Source organism: Lissotriton helveticus, chromosome 6 (assembly GCF_964261635.1).
Source record: "Lissotriton helveticus chromosome 6, aLisHel1.1, whole genome shotgun sequence".
Taxonomy (NCBI): domain Eukaryota; kingdom Metazoa; phylum Chordata; class Amphibia; order Caudata; family Salamandridae; genus Lissotriton; species Lissotriton helveticus.
The window spans coordinates 469,597,014-469,617,373 of record NC_136067.1 but is presented as its reverse complement, the minus strand read 5'-3'; the positions used below and the strand labels follow the sequence as shown (position 1 = coordinate 469,617,373).

General features: G+C 40.7%; 1 protein-coding gene across 1 annotated transcript in view; it reads left to right on the top strand.

The window, feature by feature from the left end:
• Nucleotides 1-20,360, top strand: part of CSMD1 (CUB and Sushi multiple domains 1) — a 4,503,734-nt gene that overhangs the window by 3,017,728 nt on the left and 1,465,646 nt on the right. Inside the window, exon 31 of the mRNA XM_078647516.1 lies at nucleotides 5,135-5,251. Within this exon, the coding sequence (XP_078503642.1) occupies nucleotides 5,135-5,251 (117 nt within the window). The remainder of the gene's footprint in view (nucleotides 1-5,134; nucleotides 5,252-20,360) is intronic.

Sequence of the window (20,360 nt, the reverse complement as noted above, 5' to 3'; positions counted from 1 at the left end):
AACGATTAGAGAAACCAGCGCTCCTCAAATTTAGATTTGATGCAAAACAATCAAATATTATTTATTCAAAGTATCATTAAAACTACAGAGAATATTTTGGTCGATTTTTATATTTATTACCTGGTGTTCTTTTCAATCACTATTTTTCACAAAACAGCATGGATACTTTATTTCCATTCCAACACAGATGTTGCACAGAATATTTTCTGCTGAAAGGTACAATTTTAACTTTAATGCAACAGAAAATAACGCTGGAGCGTGCCAACATTTTTATAAGCGTATATAAAACGAAGTCTCGCTCTCTCATTAATTTGTAAATGTTGCACTGTTGTAAGTGCTGTGGACTACCGCTGCACCATAAATCCATGCCTGCAAAGTGGAATGTAAAATTGCAGCACATATAGAATGGGTACTGTCATTCCAGGCATATTAGAAGCATTGCATTTTATTTGCCTACAGTTCAATTACTTTATAGTTAGATATAAGGAACGATTTTTCAAATAATTTCGTCCCGGGGATGCACTGTGAAATTCTGCATGGCAGCTCTGAAATTGCAGGTGCTTGCTGTTTTCGTCGAGTGACGATTATTGCAGGACTGGGGAAGAAATTGCTGTACTGTGGAGTTATTTGTCATGTGTCAAAGTATGTTTTATTTGCCGATTACCCTTGTGTTGTCTCAGAGTTGATATGGCCTCTTTTAAAATTAGAAATATATTCTAATCAGTCACAGAAATGAGCCACCGGAGAATTATTGCTATACAGAATGCCTTGCTGTACTTAGTGAAAATCTGTTTAAAAGTATTTTGTCACTTTGATGCATTCCTAATTTACCACCGAAGCTAAATATTGCAAGTCAGCAATCCGCGTATGTTTCTTTGCGTGTTTGTTGTGTTGCTAACAATTTACTAGCCCTATTACCTTTTGCTATTCATCAAATGCAATCCCCCTCCCCCCAACCTCCGGAGTGTGTGAATTTAAATACATGGGGCCTTATTTATGAAGGACTTGCGCCGCCGGTGCGTCACTTTTAACATGTGAAAAAGTGATGCACCGGCGGCGCAAGGCCATCATAAATCTGCCCCATGGGCTCTATAGATTTGGTGATAGACACACGAAAAAGGACATTCGTTGATTTCAATTAGAACAATATTTTGGGAAACTGATCTCCACTTGATTGTATCGATGTATTGTATGCAGCTTCCTGCCTGTTGGGACCGTGAAACAAGGAAAATATTTAATCTCAATATCATTTTTTTAATTATAAATCTAGGAAGTGTCACTTACAGTGCAGAAATGTTCTACCTGAAGTAGCTTTTAAAGTGCTTCACATTGTTCAACACATACTTTTTCCTAATTTTTACACCGAAGTGCCATTTACATTGACAGGTAACACTACAACATTCTCAATGACTCTTCTGCTTCTGATGAAATCGAAGGACATCTGTTTACAATTCTCCATTTAAAACTTCAATAATGCGATTTTTCTCCCTGCCACTATCATTAGCCTTTTGGTCACTTTTTTTGTTTGGTTATGAGGTGTGTATTTAGCATTTCATGGCCTCTCTTGTAACTGTTACTTGGTGAATGTTCTTCAGCATATTTGTCCTATTTAGTCTCTCATTAATGTATCTTTGCAGTTTGGTGTGGTGTTACAGGGGGCAGCAATCACTGACTCTAGTTAGTGTCCCTGCATTAAAAACAGGAATTGTGTGTTATTTTTCTAGAATGGGGACTGTTATCCCTAATCCAGGGAAAATAGCCCAAATCGATATTTAACCCTGATTTGGACAAAAGGAAGAAGAACCTTTCTTTTGACCCATGGTATGTGGTCGGGGGAGGGGTGCAGACCAGGTGTCTCATGGTAACAGTCCAGCCCTTACTGCCAAGCGGCGAACTGAACTAAAGAACGATGATAGATTCAACTCAGATCTGTGACTGGGGGTGGGTGGCTGAAAAGTTCCAGTGCTCCATCCATCATTTCCTTGTGTTTGCTCTGTTTGCCATAAGTTGACAGGGTATGCCTAGACGTAGGTCCCTTGCTTACTTTGCCACTGGATTCAAGCTACACTGGCTGATGGGGGATGTTACTCTGAAACTGGTCCCAGGATGCTTGTTTCTGGTCAAGGGCATACCTGGCTTGGCAGTTCAGACTACTTAGCATCACCGTGTCACCCCTTTCCTTGGTCCCCCTACACTGTTTGCCAGTCTCAGAGAGCATCAAGTTTCAAGCCTCGTGCCATATGTCTCCACAGCATTCTTACTTCCAGTGACTCAAGACTGGAAATCACCATGGCCGTAAAATACATGCCTGGAAATTCGAGCCTGAGAGACACCCTAAAGGGACTTGTGTGTACTGCTGCAGTTAGCTGCTACACCCAGCCCTTACTTACTCTGCTCTTGCAAATGATCCTTCTAACACTCCGCACACCTGGTCCGCACCCCTTCCCCAACCACATACCATGGGTCCAAAGAAAGTTTCTTCTTCCTTTTGCCAAAATCAGGGTTAAATATCGATGTGGGTTACTTTCCCTGGAGTAGGGATAACAGTCCCCATTCTAGAAAAATAAGTCACAATTCCTGTTTTTAGTGCAGGGACACTAACTAGAGTCAGTGATTGCTGCCCCCTGGAACATCACACCAAACTGCAAAGATAAATTAATGAGAGACAAAATAGGACAAATATGCTGAAGAACATTCACCAAGTAACAGTTACAAGAGAGGCCATGAAATGCTAAATACACACCTCATAACCAAGTAAAAATAGGATAGAATCTGAAGGAAATGACTAAGTTTAGTATAACAACTGTATTGGCCCAGTGCTAGAAACCCCAAAAGAGCTTCAGTTGCAAAACACATAAGCCCATGCAGTTTTAGTAACAGTGCATTGTTTTAAACATCATTTATGTTCTAGGCCTCAAGGAATTGTTTTTAGGCACAGAACCATGTGTTCTGAGGCTTTTAACTTTTTCTCCTACATTTATGTAATGGAGGTATAAAGTTAAAGAGGTTCTATAGGGGAGTGTTAAAATTAGATTACAAAGATAATAAAAATGCTGGGTCATTGTTATCCAATAAAGGACGACTCCAAGGTAGACGTTAAAGAATCAGGGGTCACTGTGCACCAGCATCTAGTAGTCATGGCAGGAAATGAGAAGAGACTGGCTCTTGCAGGGTGTGAAAGAACAAAGTACTGAAGTGGTGACTCCTTGGAAAAGATTTGGTGGTTGTCAAAGTGCCCAGCAATGAAGAGGGGTAATTGATGCCTTGAGCATAGCTTTTGTAAGAGAAGGTAAAATGTTGCAAGTGTAAAGACAAAAACTAAGAATAAACATAAAACACGCTGAGCATTGTACTCTGTAGGTATGTTTGCTATTCATTCTTGATCGATTCATCTCATATTCTAGACTTTAAAATCAATGTCAGCAACATCACTGCAGGGCAACATACATTAAGGCTGCATTGTCCAATGCACTTATCTACATTCACTTCGGGTGCAGTTCATTCTCAAATATCACATTGTTCTGTTGGTTCTCACTGCATTTCTGTATAACAATGTTCACAGTCATTACTCCACATTCCAAATACAGGTTTATTTCTTTCTTCCTCTAGTCCAAAAACGTGTGAGATCAAAAATGTAGTTTAAAAATAAAGAGCAGTTGAAGATGGATTTAAGGTCTTATCAGGCACTCTCCACAGTGTCGTACTTTTTTAAAAAGATTGTTATATTGTTTCCTTACCATGAGTTTGAATGCATAGTAATCAGTACATTCCTTTACCAATGAAGTATAAGTTACAGTTAACACCATTGCATATGCCATCACCTCAATACAAATTGCACTCATGGTGAATTTCTAAAGTAAAATATACTTTTCTTTTTGAAAGATGTTGCACTATGACAATTGCTACTGTTTGAGTTCTCCAAGGCCCATCATTACCTTTCATTTGTAAAATTGATTGCATAAAAAACACTATTATCTGTATGTCTTAAAACTCCAGACATGATAATGGTCTCCATATTAAAAGTGATGGATGGAATGCTTGAATTAATCTCAGCCACTGGTAATTACGTGGGGCTGCTTCCAAGTCCGTTGTTACTTTGCACACCATGCTACCTTAGTTGTGACCCAGCCATAGGCAACTCAGTCTTGATCCTGCTCTAATGAGAACATTGTATCCCAAACTACCAGGCTAGTAACTCCATGAACTGGATCACAATCAACCATGAACCAGTTTCACCCTAGTTAGAGCTCATCAACCAGGTATAGCTTGAGGGCTCATCAGCCAGGTATAGCTGGATTACGCAAAGAGAGACTTGTTAATGTTCTCCATACTGGCATGATGAAGGTTGTGATATATTTTTTAATTAGGTCAATTCTTTGAGAATTATATAGCATTATGTTACTTTAATTATTTCTTTCCTCTGTAAAACATTGAAATGTTGGGAGCTTGATTGAAGACAATGAAGGCTAATAATTGCCGGTATAAGCCTTCTGCTCCAGCATTTCAATGCTTGTCTTTCTGTTTCTAATTTCTTAATTTAGAACATTCCATACTCAGTGGGTGGAAGGTTCTTGTAGCCTAATAGCCTTCTGCCTTGGGCTATACTGGTTGGTAAAAGCTCTCTCCCTTCAAATAGGCCTCACCTGCAGCTCAATCCAATAACTTGGGTTTATGGCCTTTAACAGCGGGTATAGCCCCCATCAGCTGGCTATAAGGCAATATTACATACTCTATATGGTACTTCATTCCCCTAGTAATTGTATTTCCATGAAAAGAAGAGCAATATAAAATCACTGCTGTTTATCAATGATTATGCGGCATCAGTTCAGAAGGATCATTAGCACTGCAAGGATGGCTGTGTGTTATATGTTAAATACTTTGAATATTTGACTCCATCCTCCAGTGATTTCAATGAGCATGAGTTATTCTGTTCACTTTATTTTTAAGGTTTCATCTGGACTATGTATTCGGCAGGAAATGCATGCTAGCTAGTACACAGTTCCTGAACATTTTACCGGTTATTATGGTAGTTTCATCAGATTTGTAGTACGACCTATTAATAAGAGTCTGTCACATCATTGTGTTGGTTTAATGATCAGTAATAAGAGAAATGTGTTTTCTCCCTCATTTTCAGCTCCATGTGGCGGTCAATACATTGGATCCGACGGTGTTGTTTTGTCACCAAATTATCCAAACAATTATACAGCGAGTCAGACTTGTGCCTATTCAATAACTGTCCCTAAGGAATTTGGTAAGAAATTGTTTTATTGTTTTGTTATTGATTAACTTACTTTTGATCTTGTACTCATTTTTAGGTAGTTATTTTTTGTAAGCAAGAAAAATAATATTTTCACCTATCAGTATATCCTTGCACTGCAATTTACAATTAAATGTAACCATGGAATATAATATAGTACCAACCTATTTTCAAAGTATTCATTTAATAGAATAATCAGTGGAAAACAGGTGATCAGAAGTAATGTACATTATTTATGTATATGTTTTAACGACTAATCATCTGTCAATTCTCGATTTTAATTTTAACGTTTTAGAAATAAAACGTATTACTGACAGAAATGTGTATCCTTAGTCATGAATAACTACTTATTGATGTTAGGAGACATGAGATTGCACTCATAATTTGGGTACCCATGTGAAAAGTGGTTAAAAAAATCTTAAAATAAAACGTGAATAAAAAAAGATGGTTACTGAATGAGCATTGCCTAAATGGTACATGTCACTTTTATTTTCTTGCATACCCTAGTCCACAGACAAAAGTATCATCTAGTTTATATTTTCCTCTCTTTCTAAAAAAGTTTAAATCGGGCTCTCATCTCACCTTCATTACTCCATTAAATATTTCTCTCTTTGACAGAAAAATGTTATTCTCTTATATATTTTTTTAGCAACACTTGCTGTTTTGTATAAAAGCGCATGAATATTAAACAATATATTATTAATACCCTAAATGCCATTCTCAAGCTTTGTTTTTTCTTTTAATCTTCCCTTTTTCAAATTGAGGGCTGAACACAGATGAGAATAAGTTGATGTTGAATAACAGAATCCGGATTAGCTGAAATTTCTAGATGCAAAGTACATCTTTTATGTGGACAATCTTCCACTTTTGCATGAAATCTCATTTGTCCTCCAGCAAAATGTCATGGTCATATACCATACCTAGTTCTAAGTCATGGCCTGATCTCCCTGACTGCATCGATTGCCTGTCCCCTCCTCCCTTTGTCACCTTTATGTTGCAAACCCCCAAACAAAAAAAGGTCTAGTTTACTTTCTAACCGTACCAAGCTTCTAATAGCTTTATCTTTTTTGAGTCTTTTATATCATCATACTGGTTAAAGGCCTCAAAGAAAATTGTGTTGACATTTGTAGTCATCTGTATCAAAAACTCAACCAGTATGTTCTTTATGTACCCTGCCTGTTTAGTGACTTTGCAACAGTGTATTGCACTGTTAAGTGTGACTAAATATGACTGTGGCCAATCATGGATGCTTAGTCAGTGAGAGAAAGTGGGTTGCTAGTTTGGGAAGATGGTGGTCCACGTAAAGTAATATGGTCACTATTCTTGTTCGGTCCTATAAAGCTTTCAGTAATTTAAACCTGAACGCAGCTCCTAGTAGTTATGACACAGAGCAGACAGGCTTAACATGTATGGCATTTAGAAGTAGCAAAATAGTTGACAAGTTGAAAACCCAACAAAATAAAAATCCCACCCCAATGTATTAAGATGGAGAATAATATAATGAGAAAATGACACGAAAATAACAACATTCTCATAAGGATAACCGGAGATATGCGTTTTAAAAGTTTTAGATACAAATAGCATCAAAAAGCACAACTGATCACGCTAGACAAGGATACAGAGCGATGGGGCATGGTAAAGATAGAAGGACCATGTTCATTATAGTCAAGGAATTTCCTTTGTGAGTAGAATTTTTCTGAGAAGGTTGAGTCTTCAGCAGGGAAAGGCAGCACTGTGCATCTGAAAATGGGGAGTTGATGAAAGACAAGGTCGTAATAACGCAGAAGGTGGAAAAAATATGAATTTCACAACTGGGAAGTTATCAACGTCAATTGGATGCTGATAGAACCAAGTCCTGTGCACACAAATGAGGGTGAAGGTTTTAGTGTAAAACCAAACTTAGAACAACTTTTCTTGCAGAAATTATGGAGGGCAACATCAAGAATATCTTAGTGGGGATTTTCATATCAATCCAGAAAAATACAGAAACTAAAGGACCAGCTAACACTTGTTTCGTCACAACGTGGTACAATTGTGACTCTTCAGGGCTGGGAAGGACACAAAGCAATAAAATAAAACAAAACATAACATCAAACAACAATCAATCAATCAATCAATCAATCAATCAATCAATCAATCAATCAAAGCATTTATATAGCGCACTACTCACCCGGAGGGTCTCAAGGCGCTGGGGGGAGGGGGTCCGCTACCGCTCGAACAGCCAGGTCTTGAGCTGCTTCCTGAAGGCGAGGTGTTCTTGGGTCAGGCGGAGGTGGGCCGGGAGGGAGTTCCAAGTCTTGGCGGCCAGGTAGGAGAAGGACCTTCCTCCTGTGGTGGCTCTTCGGATGCGGGGGACGGCGGCGAGGGCGTGGCTGGTCGATCGAAGCTGGCGTTTGGGAGCGTAGAAGTTGAGGCGGCTGTTTAGGTATCCTGGGCCTTGGTTGTGTAGCGCTTTGTGTGCGTGGGTGAGGAGCCGGAAGGTGATTCTTTTGTTGACCGGAAGCCAGTGCAGATCTCTCAGGTGTCCGGATATGTGGCTGCGGCGGGGGATGTCCAGGATGAGTCGTGCTGAGGTGTTCTGGATCCGCTGGAGTCTCTTCTGGAGTTTGGCGGTGGTTCCGGCGTAGAGGGAGTTGCCGTAGTCCAGTCGGCTGGTGACGAGGGCCTGGGTGACCGTCTTCCTGGTCTCGGTGGGGATCCACCGGAAGATCTTACGTAGCATGCGCAGGATGTTGAAGCACGACGAGGAGACGGCGTTGACTTGTCTGGTCAAGGAGAGGGAGGAGTCCAGGATGAAGCCCAGGTTGCGTGCGTGGTCTGTTGGTTTGGGTGCGCTGCCCAGGGCGGGGGGCCACCAGGAGTCGTCCCAGGCGGAGGGTGAGGATCCCAGGATGAGGACTTCCGTCTTGTCCGAGTTCAGTTTCAGGCGGCTGTTCGACATCCATTTGGCTACGTCTGTCATCCCTTCGTGCAGGTTGGTTCTGGCGGTGGCGGGGTCGTTGGTGAGGGAGACGATCAGCTGGGTGTCGTCAGCGTAGGAGATGATTTTGAGGTTGTGCTGGCATGCGATGGCTGCGAGGGGGCTCATGTAGATGTTGAACAGTGTTGGGCTGAGCGAGGAGCCTTGAGGAACGCCGCAGATGACTTCGGTGGCCTCCGATCTGAACGGGGGGAGGCGGACTCTCTGTGTCCTTCCCAACAAAAGATGCACGAACCAAAAACAAAACTTGCATGTTTTGTTTTTGTACACTAAAACCTTCACTTTCATACGTGTGCACGGGGCTTGGTTCTATATTCACTGTGTAGGTCTTGACTTACACAATCGCAGGGGTTGTTTTGTTTGGGTTTGTTCCCCCTGACTTGTCAGCACTGTGCTAATTCGTCTGCATTCTTAACTCCTTGCGTACTTGAAGAGCGCCATTTCTTCCTGTCCTTAATCTAAACCCTCCACCGGTACGTCAATAGGATGCTGCTCAGCCTCTGGCCCGGTGAAGCTTTCTACCGTCAGGCTTAGTCGCTTTTCTGGAAGTTAGATTGTTTGAGCAGGACACAGCTGTAGGTCGTAGCTAGTGACGTTTCTACATCGTCAGTTGCTAGTCAGGTCCAGACCTGCTAAAATGGATTTTGCTGCTGTGGAAAAGAATGTGGCAGAAGCTCTGGTGAAGTCAGGCTCACCGTTGATACACTCTTAGTGGACTGGTTTGGCAAGTTTGTCTTGGTCTATTGTCGGTTCGCCAGACAAAAAGTCTTGGAAATCTTTCGAGGTTTCAGGGTTAGGCAGGAGGAGTACAGTCTGACACCAACCAAGCATTCCAAGACCTCAGGAACAGCAATTAGGGGGTATAACTCACTTCACATGAAGCCACCATGAGGGTCCAGGAACGGTCCAGTTCAAACCCAGCAGCTTGGCTCCTCCAAGAAAGTTGGCTTCTTGCAGCTTTTGTGTCCCTGTACCTTAACAGGAGGTCAGCCCACTGACCTTTGGAGTCCATATTTGTGTCCTGGGTACAAAGTGGGAACAGGTCTAGCCCATTGGGTGCTCCACACAAGTCTCAACAGCTGATGTAGTTCTTCTTCTTTCTTCCACAGCTGCAGTTTTTTCTGAAGAGGGTGCTCAGGGGTGCCACATTTATTCTTGGCACCCTGTAGGAGGCGAGAGTCCTGTTCCCTCCATAAACAATAGGTAAAACGTTCCAAGGGATAATGCTACTCATTTTTGCAGCAGGTCCCATGTACCCAGCTGCAAGCAATACCACAGCCCCCAAATAAAACCGAGATGGCAGTACCTCTTTTTCCTTGTGAAGAGCTCCAGTACCCACCCTGGATGTTTGGCCAGGGAAATAAGCAACTCCTACCTATGTAGTCACGCACTATCTGGATCAGCTCCTTTCCTACAGGGATTTTTGCCTAACTGGCTAACAGGGCAAAAGAAGGGGCAGGTACAGGTGCTAGCTACATCTGGCAGTGAGGGTAGAACTCCCGAGATGCTGATCCCGTCAGAGGAACAGAACACATCTCCACCACCAAAAACATTTGTCTCAGTTCAGGGAACAAGTTTGCACCTCATTAAGGAGCTATGCATCTCCCTTGTAACACATGAAAGTTTGTGCAAATAATCTTCTAGAGGCTTTAGATAGGTTTAATGTGACTACTTTTAAAGTACCTTTTGTAAAATATTACATCCAAATCCAACTTTCCAAATGAATTGTATTTGGAATACATATTTTAGAAAGTACAAGAATTAACTTTTAAGCTGGATTCTGAGCAGCAATAACATTATTACACTTCATTAACTCCCGCTGCTGTCCTATGGAACAGCTATCCTGTCAAAGTGAACAGTTTTTTAGGCATTTGCATTTTCACTGTAATTACATGTTTTACATTTAGGGCCTCATTATGATAGCTATCAGATGAGCATCTGACCACCATCCACCAGGGGGGGATGGCAACCGCTCACTTACCATAGCGCGGGGACACGCCCTCGGGCGTCACCAGGCGCTTTATAAATGTCCAAATAAATAAATAAATCCTTTCAGGCAGGTGTCTAACTGACTATATGTCACCGGTTCCACCTGCCCGATTACAATGAGACCACAATACAGGCAGTCTGAAAACTGTTGTTTTCCAGTGCGGCTTGTGCTGTGGCCCAAGAAAGGGCCGCAGCACAAGCAGCAGTGCAGCACAAGCCTCAGTGGAAAAGGGCAATTCTCAAACCATATGGTGCCTGGCACATGGAGCAGGGATGTTTGGGGGGTCAGCACAAGTGCCCCCCCGGGTCCATAGCGGAGGTCCACAGGAGACAGGGGGCCCTGCTAAGGAGTCCCTAAAGTCCCTTTTGGCTGCTTTCACATGGCAGTTGGACTGTAAAGGAAGAGGGTCATGGTAATCCATACGACAGTGCCTCTGCAGCAACTGCCCCGTTGTAGGGATTACTCTCCGACGATAACCCAATGAGCTTCTTGAGTCTGTCAGAGATGTCAGTCAGTCCCTTTGCCCGCTGCACTCCTACAGACTGCATCATTATGCGGCAGTCGGACCAGAGCCTGAGATGTCGAACGAACCGCCACTAAAGGCCTGTCAGTGGCGATCCACGCGACATCATAATCGGGCCCAGAATGTTCACATGTCCTACTTTTAAATATCATGCACCTGCCATTCTGGCCATTAAGGTTTACTTAAGGGTGACTTATCAATACCTAAAATAAGGGTTTAAGCCTGTCAGTAGGGGTTGTTTTGACATACCTGATTTACAGTTTAAACCTGTACAGCCAGATTGCAGGTGGCAGGCCTGCAGTCATTTATATTGTCACTTTAGTTGTGGCACAATATGTGCTGCAGTCCACTACTTTCATTTAAATTACAGACCCTGAGTACACTTTGTACCAAATACTAGGGATTTATCTGTAATTTAATATGCAACTAAGAGCATAGCCTATTTCAACATGTTGTAGGAGTTAGAGCACATGCCCTGGGACCTGGATAGCACAGTCCCAGTGTAGAGTAAAAAAAATGCACGATCATCCCTAAAAGAGAGGGAGATCATACAAAGAGATGCATTTTCTTACAGTCGGATTATGTGTTAGAAGAAAGGATTTAGTAATGAGTACACATAGAAATATTCAAAACGTAATTTTCCCGATGCTACTTCTCTGGCCAGTCAAATTAAAACAGGATCTCCTTTAGATCTTCTGCCAGCATAGATGGTGGGCTCTCTAGGGAATCTGCTCCTACCTGGAATTCAAACTGTGATCAACCTCTCTCTTAGAGAAGGACGTGTGCCAGGTGAATGGAAGAGAGCGGTAGTGAACCCTATTCGAAAGAATGCAGCCCTGCCATGGTCAGACCTTTCCAACCTCCGTCCTATCTCCCTACTTACTCATATCAGCAAGATGACCGAGAAACATGTGAATACCCATTTGTCTAAGTTTATCGAGGCAGCGGGTGGTCTGGACCATTCTCAATCTGGGTTCAGACCTAACCACAGCACCGAGTCGGCCCTCCTCTCCGTGACCAATACCATCAGGATGGCACAGGATAGAGGGGGCTCCATGATCTTGGTGCTGTTGGATTTGTCCGCTGCCTTTGACACGGTTTCACATGATATTCTTCTCGGTCGTCTGCGTCAGATGGGGATAGGTGGCTCGGCTCTAGCCTGGCTTAAGAGCTTTCTCTCGGGCCGATCACAAACCGTCAGGTTGGTCTCCCATCAATCGACCTCTAGGGAGCTCACCAAGGGGGTCCCACAGGCCTCATGCCTAAGTCCCACACTTTTCAATGTGTATGTGGCCCCCTTGGCGGATATTGTCAGAGAATATGGGTTCATTCCAGTATCGTATGCTGACGATACTCAGCTTTTGTTCCCCTTCCATACCCTGACACCGGCAATCAAACATGCATTTGCCACCGGTATGAAAGCAGTATCTGATTGGATGGCCTCCAATTGCCTACAATGCAGTGTGAGCAAGACGGAGGTCATGCTCTTTGGAGAAGCCCCCCTCTTGTGGTCGCCTGAGTGGTGGCCCCTGGATCTAGAATCTGCTCCTTTCCCTAAGCAGATAGTAAAAAACCTGGTGGTACGGCTTGACCAGGCGTTATTACTAAAGGAACATGTGAATCTGGTGGCGGGAACCTGTTTCAGGACCATTGGGCTCCTGAGGCGTGTGTTCCCGTTCCTGGATGACTGCTACAGGAAAACGCTGGTTCAGACACTGGTCGTCAGTAGATTGGATTACTGCGATGGACTACTCCTATCTGCCAACGAGGAATAACTGAGCCATCTGCAGGTGGTCCAGAACACTGCGGCCAGATTAATTCTTGACGCTCCCCCCAGGTCCTCCTCACGCCCTCTTCTGCATAAACTCCATTGGCTGCCTATCCATCAGCGAATTGAGTTTAAAGTGTGTTGTGTAATCCACAGATGTCTTCATAGATCTGGCCCTAAATATCTGGCTGAATTATTCCGGCTGTATATTCCGACCCGTTCATTGCGCTCTAGCAACTAATTATTGCTGCAGGTCCCTCGTATTAAGAAGGCAAGACAAGGGGGCCGTGCCCTGTCCTATAAGAGCCCCACTCTATGGAACACTTTGCCCCTCTTTTTAAGACAAATTACTAACATTTATGCCTTCAAGAAATCCCTGAAGACCCATCTGTTTCCGGCTGTGTAAGATCTAGGGCTCTCTATGACTGTGATTCCGATCTGGCATCTTTGAAGATCATAAGCGCGGAGATACCCCTAGGGGTCGATTCCTGCGCTATAGAAGAACATAAAATAAATAAATAAATAAAAGAAATTGTTTAGGTTCCAGAACATCTACCCCAAGTCTCTTCTAACAACACTGTTAATAGTCACAATACCTGTTACAGGTTCTTCACCATACTTCTAAGGGATTATTCTACCTCCTCCCTCCTTAGTGCTGGAATTTCTCTAGCCTTGGTCTCTCTTAGGCCTGTCCACCTAAAATGAAGAGTGGCTTGTAGTTTAGATTGGCATTGCCGCCTAGCCTGACTTTCACCATCGCCATGCTCGGCACAAAACAAGGACCTGTGGTAAAAAATGTTACTACATCAATCCAGACTTCAGCTAACCTACGTGAATCCTGGCTTTTGTACAAGCAAAACGCTTCCCTTTCATTCCACTTCTCTTCTCGTGGACTAACTGTTGTTAAAAGCACCTTCCACAATCCTTGACTCTCCTCTCTTCTTTGCTATTTGTCCTTCACATCTATACCCACACATTTAACAAACGTATGGAGGTTATTGTCACAAATGCATGATTTTAGGGTGGCTTTATTGTTACCCTTCCCATAATCAAACTCCTTACAGTAGCCTAATGAAACTTTTGTTTCAACTGATGCTTTGCTTTCTGTTGTATGTCCAGTGGTATACTGATCCAATATCATGTTTTCTCTCATTGGCAACTGAGATTATCCAGGCCTAATTATGCTTTTTTGGTTCTTAAGTGGTTTCAGTTCTGTACTTGGGGCAGACTGCCAGTTTATTGCATTGGACATTTCTCCCAGGGGATTGGGAGGCTGTTTTTGAGTGCCAACAGCCGCCATCCGTGGCCCCATTATGCCTGGTATATACTAATATTGATTGCTGCAACAAGTTTATGTACTTATGATACCATTGCAAATCTCTATTCTGATTGCAAAGAGCTCTGAAAACTAGCTCTGGTGAAGTTTGCACCATATAGAAAGTACATAATTATATACATTATTAGGATGAATAATAAATTATGCACATTTTCTTGCAAAGTCCGCAAATCAAGAACATTTTCTGACTGACCTTATTGGCAGTGCTGGGTCCTCGCCAGGAGATCGATTGATCCCTTTAATCATTAATTCATAAATGTAAATAGTTATTGATGAGTGACAATCGAACTTATTCTCCAGACTGTCATTCATTATATTTTCATAGGAACTGATGGTTTTATTTACTGGTACATCAATTCATGGCAAGTTTTTTTACCTTTTATTTACAAATGTTAAGTTTTGTTGAATGAATATTATCGTTTACATTCTTAGTGAATTAAGTACAACTGTTTACATCGAATTTTAAGTTAATTAACCACGTTACATCTTTTAACGATTAGCCTTTAGATTATGCAGAGCATGAAGCTACATAACAGTCTTCTAATGGTTATTTTCATTTTCAAATGATGAAACTAACAATTGTTGCTCCCATCCAATGTATGCATACTAGTTTGTTAAATCTGGGCAAGGCGACAGACTTACTGGCCCATCATGGGATTACAGCAGGTGGTGTCCATGTCACTTAGAAATGTCAGCAGCCACCTCAGCGCAACAGCTTTTACCATGCAACAACTCAAGTATGTAATGTAACTATTGTTAATCTTGATTTGCAGAGTTGAGTTTTTCTCATATAAAAAGGTTCAATCTTCCTGCCAAATGTACAGTCTTTTTTATTTCTAAATATAGATGGAAATAACTGATTTGTTCAAATCAGCACAGCCGTGCATCTCATATATATGATGTTTTTCCGGCATTCTTCGAACATTATTTAGTATGAAGGTTTTTGTGTACACTTGAATGGTGAAGCAATTACATTTTTCATTTACATTTTGTTGAGAAAATGTGTTCTCATTCCAAATATGCTGAGTTAGGTGTTTCCTGGTACATTTTATCATAATGCAGATTTTAATGGACTGGTCTAAAATGGAAAGCATATAACAGTAGAACTCTTCTACTGTAGTTTAGCGATTGCGCCACATAACATATGTGGTGCACGTGAAAGAATTTACTTGGTCAGCAAACTATTCCGCTGCTCTTTATTTAATGTTTTCTGATTTGTTATTGCATAAAATACACCAATGTCATGGTTTAAAACTATTTACATTAGCTATTTTAGATACAGAAGAGATTAAGTGCCATCGCTAAATATTTCAAAGAAGTGCAATGAACGATCTTCCGATTTCCAGAATATAGCAATCAGCAAATATTCAATTTCTTGCTACAGATAAAAATATATTTCGATATTTCAGAAAATATATACCTTCACATCTACAACCATGCCAAGCTTCTAAGAAAAATACCGCTGCTTTACTTCTGAAGCATCTCTATCTTAGATGTGTCAGTCAAAACTGCTATTCACTTTCTCAGCAAAATTGCCAATGGTTTTGACTGAGAGAAACTAAACATTGTGCATTAAAGTTAAATCAACATTTTGTGCAACATTTGAACTGTGTCCTTGAACACATTAACCTGGAATGTCCTAGCAAATATCTTTCTGTCAGTCACAGAGATATTGCAGGTGATTTTTATTAAGTTGTTTGTAACAAGAAAGATAATATCCTTTATAACGTAGCTGGCAATTTTGAGAAGATTTCCTCATAAGTGGTAACAGTTGGTTAACTAAGAGTCTGTTAAAGATTATAAATGCACACATACATACTAGAATTAAAAACATAATGAGGATTTACAAACAAATGTTGGTGTTTGTCCTTTATGGTTTACGTTTACCTCAGAGAAAATGTAATTCTCAAAACATTCAATGGCATACTGGACATTGGGCCAGATATACGACCCTAAATTGCGTGCGCAAACAGGTTTGCGACCCATTTACGCATGCTTGCAATAGTGAGTTGCAATTTATTTGCGTCTCGCTATTTAGGATTTGCGACTCGCTATTAGGAAGTGCTGTTCCCTTCATAATAGCGTCCGCAAAATAATGTATGAATGTGTTGTGACCGCAATTGCAGTTGCAAAACACTTCCAAATTACTACCCTCTTCAAGAGGGTGATAATGCAGTCGCAATTTGGAAGGGGTCCCCAGGGGAATTTAGGTGGTTGTGATTCAACTACAAACAATCTACTAACTTTTGAATCTTTTTTGAATTTTTATAGATCAGAAATAAATACCACATAAAAAAAGAAGCAGTTATTGGTATAAAAATACATTGTACATGCACATGCCTTCCATCATAACTTTCAGCAGCATTGGAAAAATATTCATAAATCGATGCTCTAACGATCGTATAAAAGTGCAACAGTGGCTAACCCACTCAACCAGAGCAAGGATGCCAATTCACATTTCACAAATAATGAAAGTGCATTATTATGAAAAAAGTGTGTTTTGTGCATATGAATTGCTACGTGTTCAGAAAGCTGTGGCTTGCGCTATCTATGCCCTCCCTAAACACTGTCATGTTTCCAACCTCCTCCACTGCCTACACAGGCTACGCCTTGAACAAATAGTTTGTTTCAAAATGCTATATATCACTCATAAGATTCTCTCAGGCATTGGCCTAGGAATCCTGAGTGACTTATGCTCCTATTATGTATCCACACGAGTGCTGCGCTCGGTCGACCTGCTCCTTGCCAGAATCCCATGAATGTGGAGGGTCAGATCTGGTGGTTAATCTTTTTAGCGGTTGGCCCCCGCCTTATGGAACTCCCTCCCTCTACATATTCGTAGCAACCCTGATGCCCCGACCTTCAGAGGGCTGGGGAAGACTTGCCTCTTCTCCCACTGTTAATTTCTTGCTCTGCCTCATCACTCAGTATTCTACTTTAGTGCTAGGATGCCTCAATGCTGGGACAGCCATGCACAATACAAATATTTTAACATAACATATGTGCAGAGTGGCATATGGCTCGGGTACCATTGCATAACATTTACTCCTGCTCCTGTACAGTCCTGGTTCTTCAATTCTGCAGGATAAAAGAGTGTTCAATAATAAATGCAATAGGTAAAAAAATGTCCTCCCTTATGATGCCTCTGGCTTTCCTTCAAGGCTCCAAATTAACATAAAGTTGATTCTGGAGTTATTTTGGACTGTAATGACTGACTGCTGACCCCAAAAAATTCCATCCAACATGTTGTTAGTTGCGAGCAAGTGAAGAACACATGGAGCCAACCTCCTGCCACGTGCTGATGGCAGAAAAAGCAATTATCAGAAACCGACAGGTATGTTTATTGAAGAGCTGCAGGGGTATAATATGCCATCCAGTCAGATAAGAGTGGCAATCTTTTGTAGTTTGCCGCTCTTAAAGAGTTATATCCAGTCTCTGAAATATAGTACCATCCACTTTCAGGTCAATTGCGTTGTGTTTTTTCAAGAAAATGTATTGAGCTTGAGAAAGGTTTGTGCCTGATACATCCATATATTAATAACTTGGGTAGGAAATCCCAAAATCCGTTGTGCTTTTTAAAGCATAGTACACTGTATTTATTTAATATTTAAGATATAGGTGATAAAAGAACAGCTGAGACATGTTTCATCCATAATGGCTTTTTCAAGACTGATGTGCACGACGCAGACATAGTGTTATATAAAACAAACAATATAGTCACAAGGATATTGATTCATAATCATGTGATTGAGAGGGCAAAGTGAGATTAAGAGGAACAAAAATAAAGGACAAAAAAAAATGAGGGGGTGGAGAGCAAAAAAAAAAAATCACATTGAAGGAAAAATAGATCAATGAAAGGTGACAATGTGAGGGGAGGAGGGAAAAAAGGGAAGGAAAACACAAAGATAATAAGAAAAATAGTGAAAAAACAATTAAAGATCATATAATCCAAACAGAATATAAACATTTCATCATGGTAGATAATAGTTAATGCAAATTGGCATCAAATAAATCAGATGATAAAATTGTATTACGAATGAAATACACACAGTTTTATCACAGTAATAATGCCATTAAAAATAAGCGATTAACATCAAAGGGGTCAAAGAGAGCAAAAAGAACCCCAAAGCAAATTATGATAGGTCATCTTATTCATAAAGCTCCTAAATTATATACCATTTCTCATCAAGGAGATCAAATAAGGTTGCAGAGTTTCTAATTATCCAAGCTGAATATGCACAGTTCATAGCAATAATAATGTTGTCGGAATGAGAAATTACCATGGGAAGAACAATTAAAACTGTATTACCATTAGATCAGGAGGAATTTACCAAAGAAGTCTTATTAGTGATCATATAATCTGTGGAAGCAATGGGAACAAAACAAGAAGTAACGTTTTTGTCTGGTTCACACCCGATAAATGGCATTAAATGATTATACTGATGTTCAGTGACCAGTGGCAATGTAACCCATAGTTGCAAGGTCACAAGAGCAAAAAAACAAAAAGTACTGCCAACAGAAGAAAATTAAATGAAAACTATTAAGGAAGTGCAAAATAACAGTTGCGGTCCAAACAAAAGGTTATGGTAATTAAAGTATCCTTCAACGTGAGTGCTTTCTTTTTTTCTTTTTTCTTTTGTATTATTTTTATTGTTTTTTTTCCCCTTTTATGCAAGGATAAGCACAGAATCAAATAAAAAATAAAAGCAGAGTCCAGAGGCAACAAGGTTATACAGAATAAACATAGGATCAAAAAACAAAATAAAAAAAGAAAGAGAAGAGAAAAAAAGAAACATTACAAGGGTTGGAATAAATCACAATTTGCACAGCACAAATATACTTTGTAGATATTAATATGAGGATAAGTACGGTCAGGATACCTTTCATCACAAGAAAAAACATGAGATCACATCTAATTACAAACAATAGCTTATCATAGAATACCTATTTACCCCTAAATCCATTCCGTAATAGCAGACCAAATCTTAGCTCCCATAGCTCTCTTGCTCCTCCCCTTAGTTTTATATTTTGCTATTTCTAAATTATACATGGCTAATAATCTTGACTGCCAGCTCGAAAACGTGGGTGGATCGGGACTGATCCAATCCTTTGTAATGCAGGCCCGTATCACCGCCATACAAATGAATAAAAACGTCCAGTACTTCTTGACCTAAAGTGAGCAGTGATATCTGAGCCAACCCCTATCAGAACCAGTTCCTCAGTTATGCTCACAGAAAATCCCAAAATTGAGCAGACTAAGAACTGCTCAATTTCTCTAAATAACTCCCCTAACTTAGGACATAAAAAGAACATATGCACTGAATTTGCCACATCTGTTACATTTGATCCCAGCAGATGTCCCCCACTTTTAAATCCTACTTGGGGTATAATACATATCATAGATGACCATATAATGTTGAGTGTGCATCCTCCCTGTCATCAAGACTTGACTGGCAAGCCCCAAGGATTCCCTAATATTACCCTCTTCTAACCTCAGTTTCTTTACCCATTTTCCTTGACAGACATCTGAATCATCGGAAAATGACTCCATCAGTTGTACATAAAATTTACCAATAGATGTTTTATTCTTCATTTTCTTGATAAGCAGGATCCTAACAAGCTGTTGCTCAAAATCTGGGCCCTTGCTTATTAAAGTAGCTATGAATTTAGAGATATTTAAAGAATTCATCTTTAGCTAAACCCTATTTTGCTTGCAAATCTGAAAACGTTGCCAATAGGCCATCTTCACAGAGATCCCCTAAACAGTGAATCCCTTTTAATTTCCATTTATTAGTCACTTGATCACGAAAAATTATTGGAAGTAGCCCGGGAGCTGAGAATGGAGTATAAGCGTTCAGTTTAAAAACACCAAGTTGCCGCTTGATTTGTTTCCAAACAGAATAGACTGCCTTAAGTATTTTAAATTTAGTTTTCTTAAACTAACTTGGCTCAATTATTTCAACAAGGCATTCACTAGACTCATGCCCCAGCCCAAATTCATATAGTGCTGGTCTATGGCAGGGCAAAATTTCATCCCTGACACCCACTACCAAGGGGCTAATACATTGCAGGATGGCTACCCAATAATACAACATAACTTGTGGTATCCCCTAGCCACCACGGTCTTTTCGTAACACCATTTTCATATAGGCCCTCCTCTGTCGACTATACCCCCAAAAGAATCTATAGAAAATCCTCTCTAGCCTCTTAAAACATGGCACCGGGAATTCTAACGGAATTGTTCTAAACATATATAAAAATTTAAGCAATACCAACATTTTAAGTCCATTTGATTTGCCCTACAAGGATAGATGCAAGTGATCCAACCGCTCCAATATTGAATTCACTCTTGTCAATACAGGATTCATATTTAGCTCTGGAATATTGCAAACATGTAGTGAGATTTTAATTCCCAGATATGTAACCTCTGAGACAGTAGCAACATTTACAGGTGGGTTGCCACCTGAATCAAGCCCTTGTGTTTTAGATATATTTAATTTATAGCC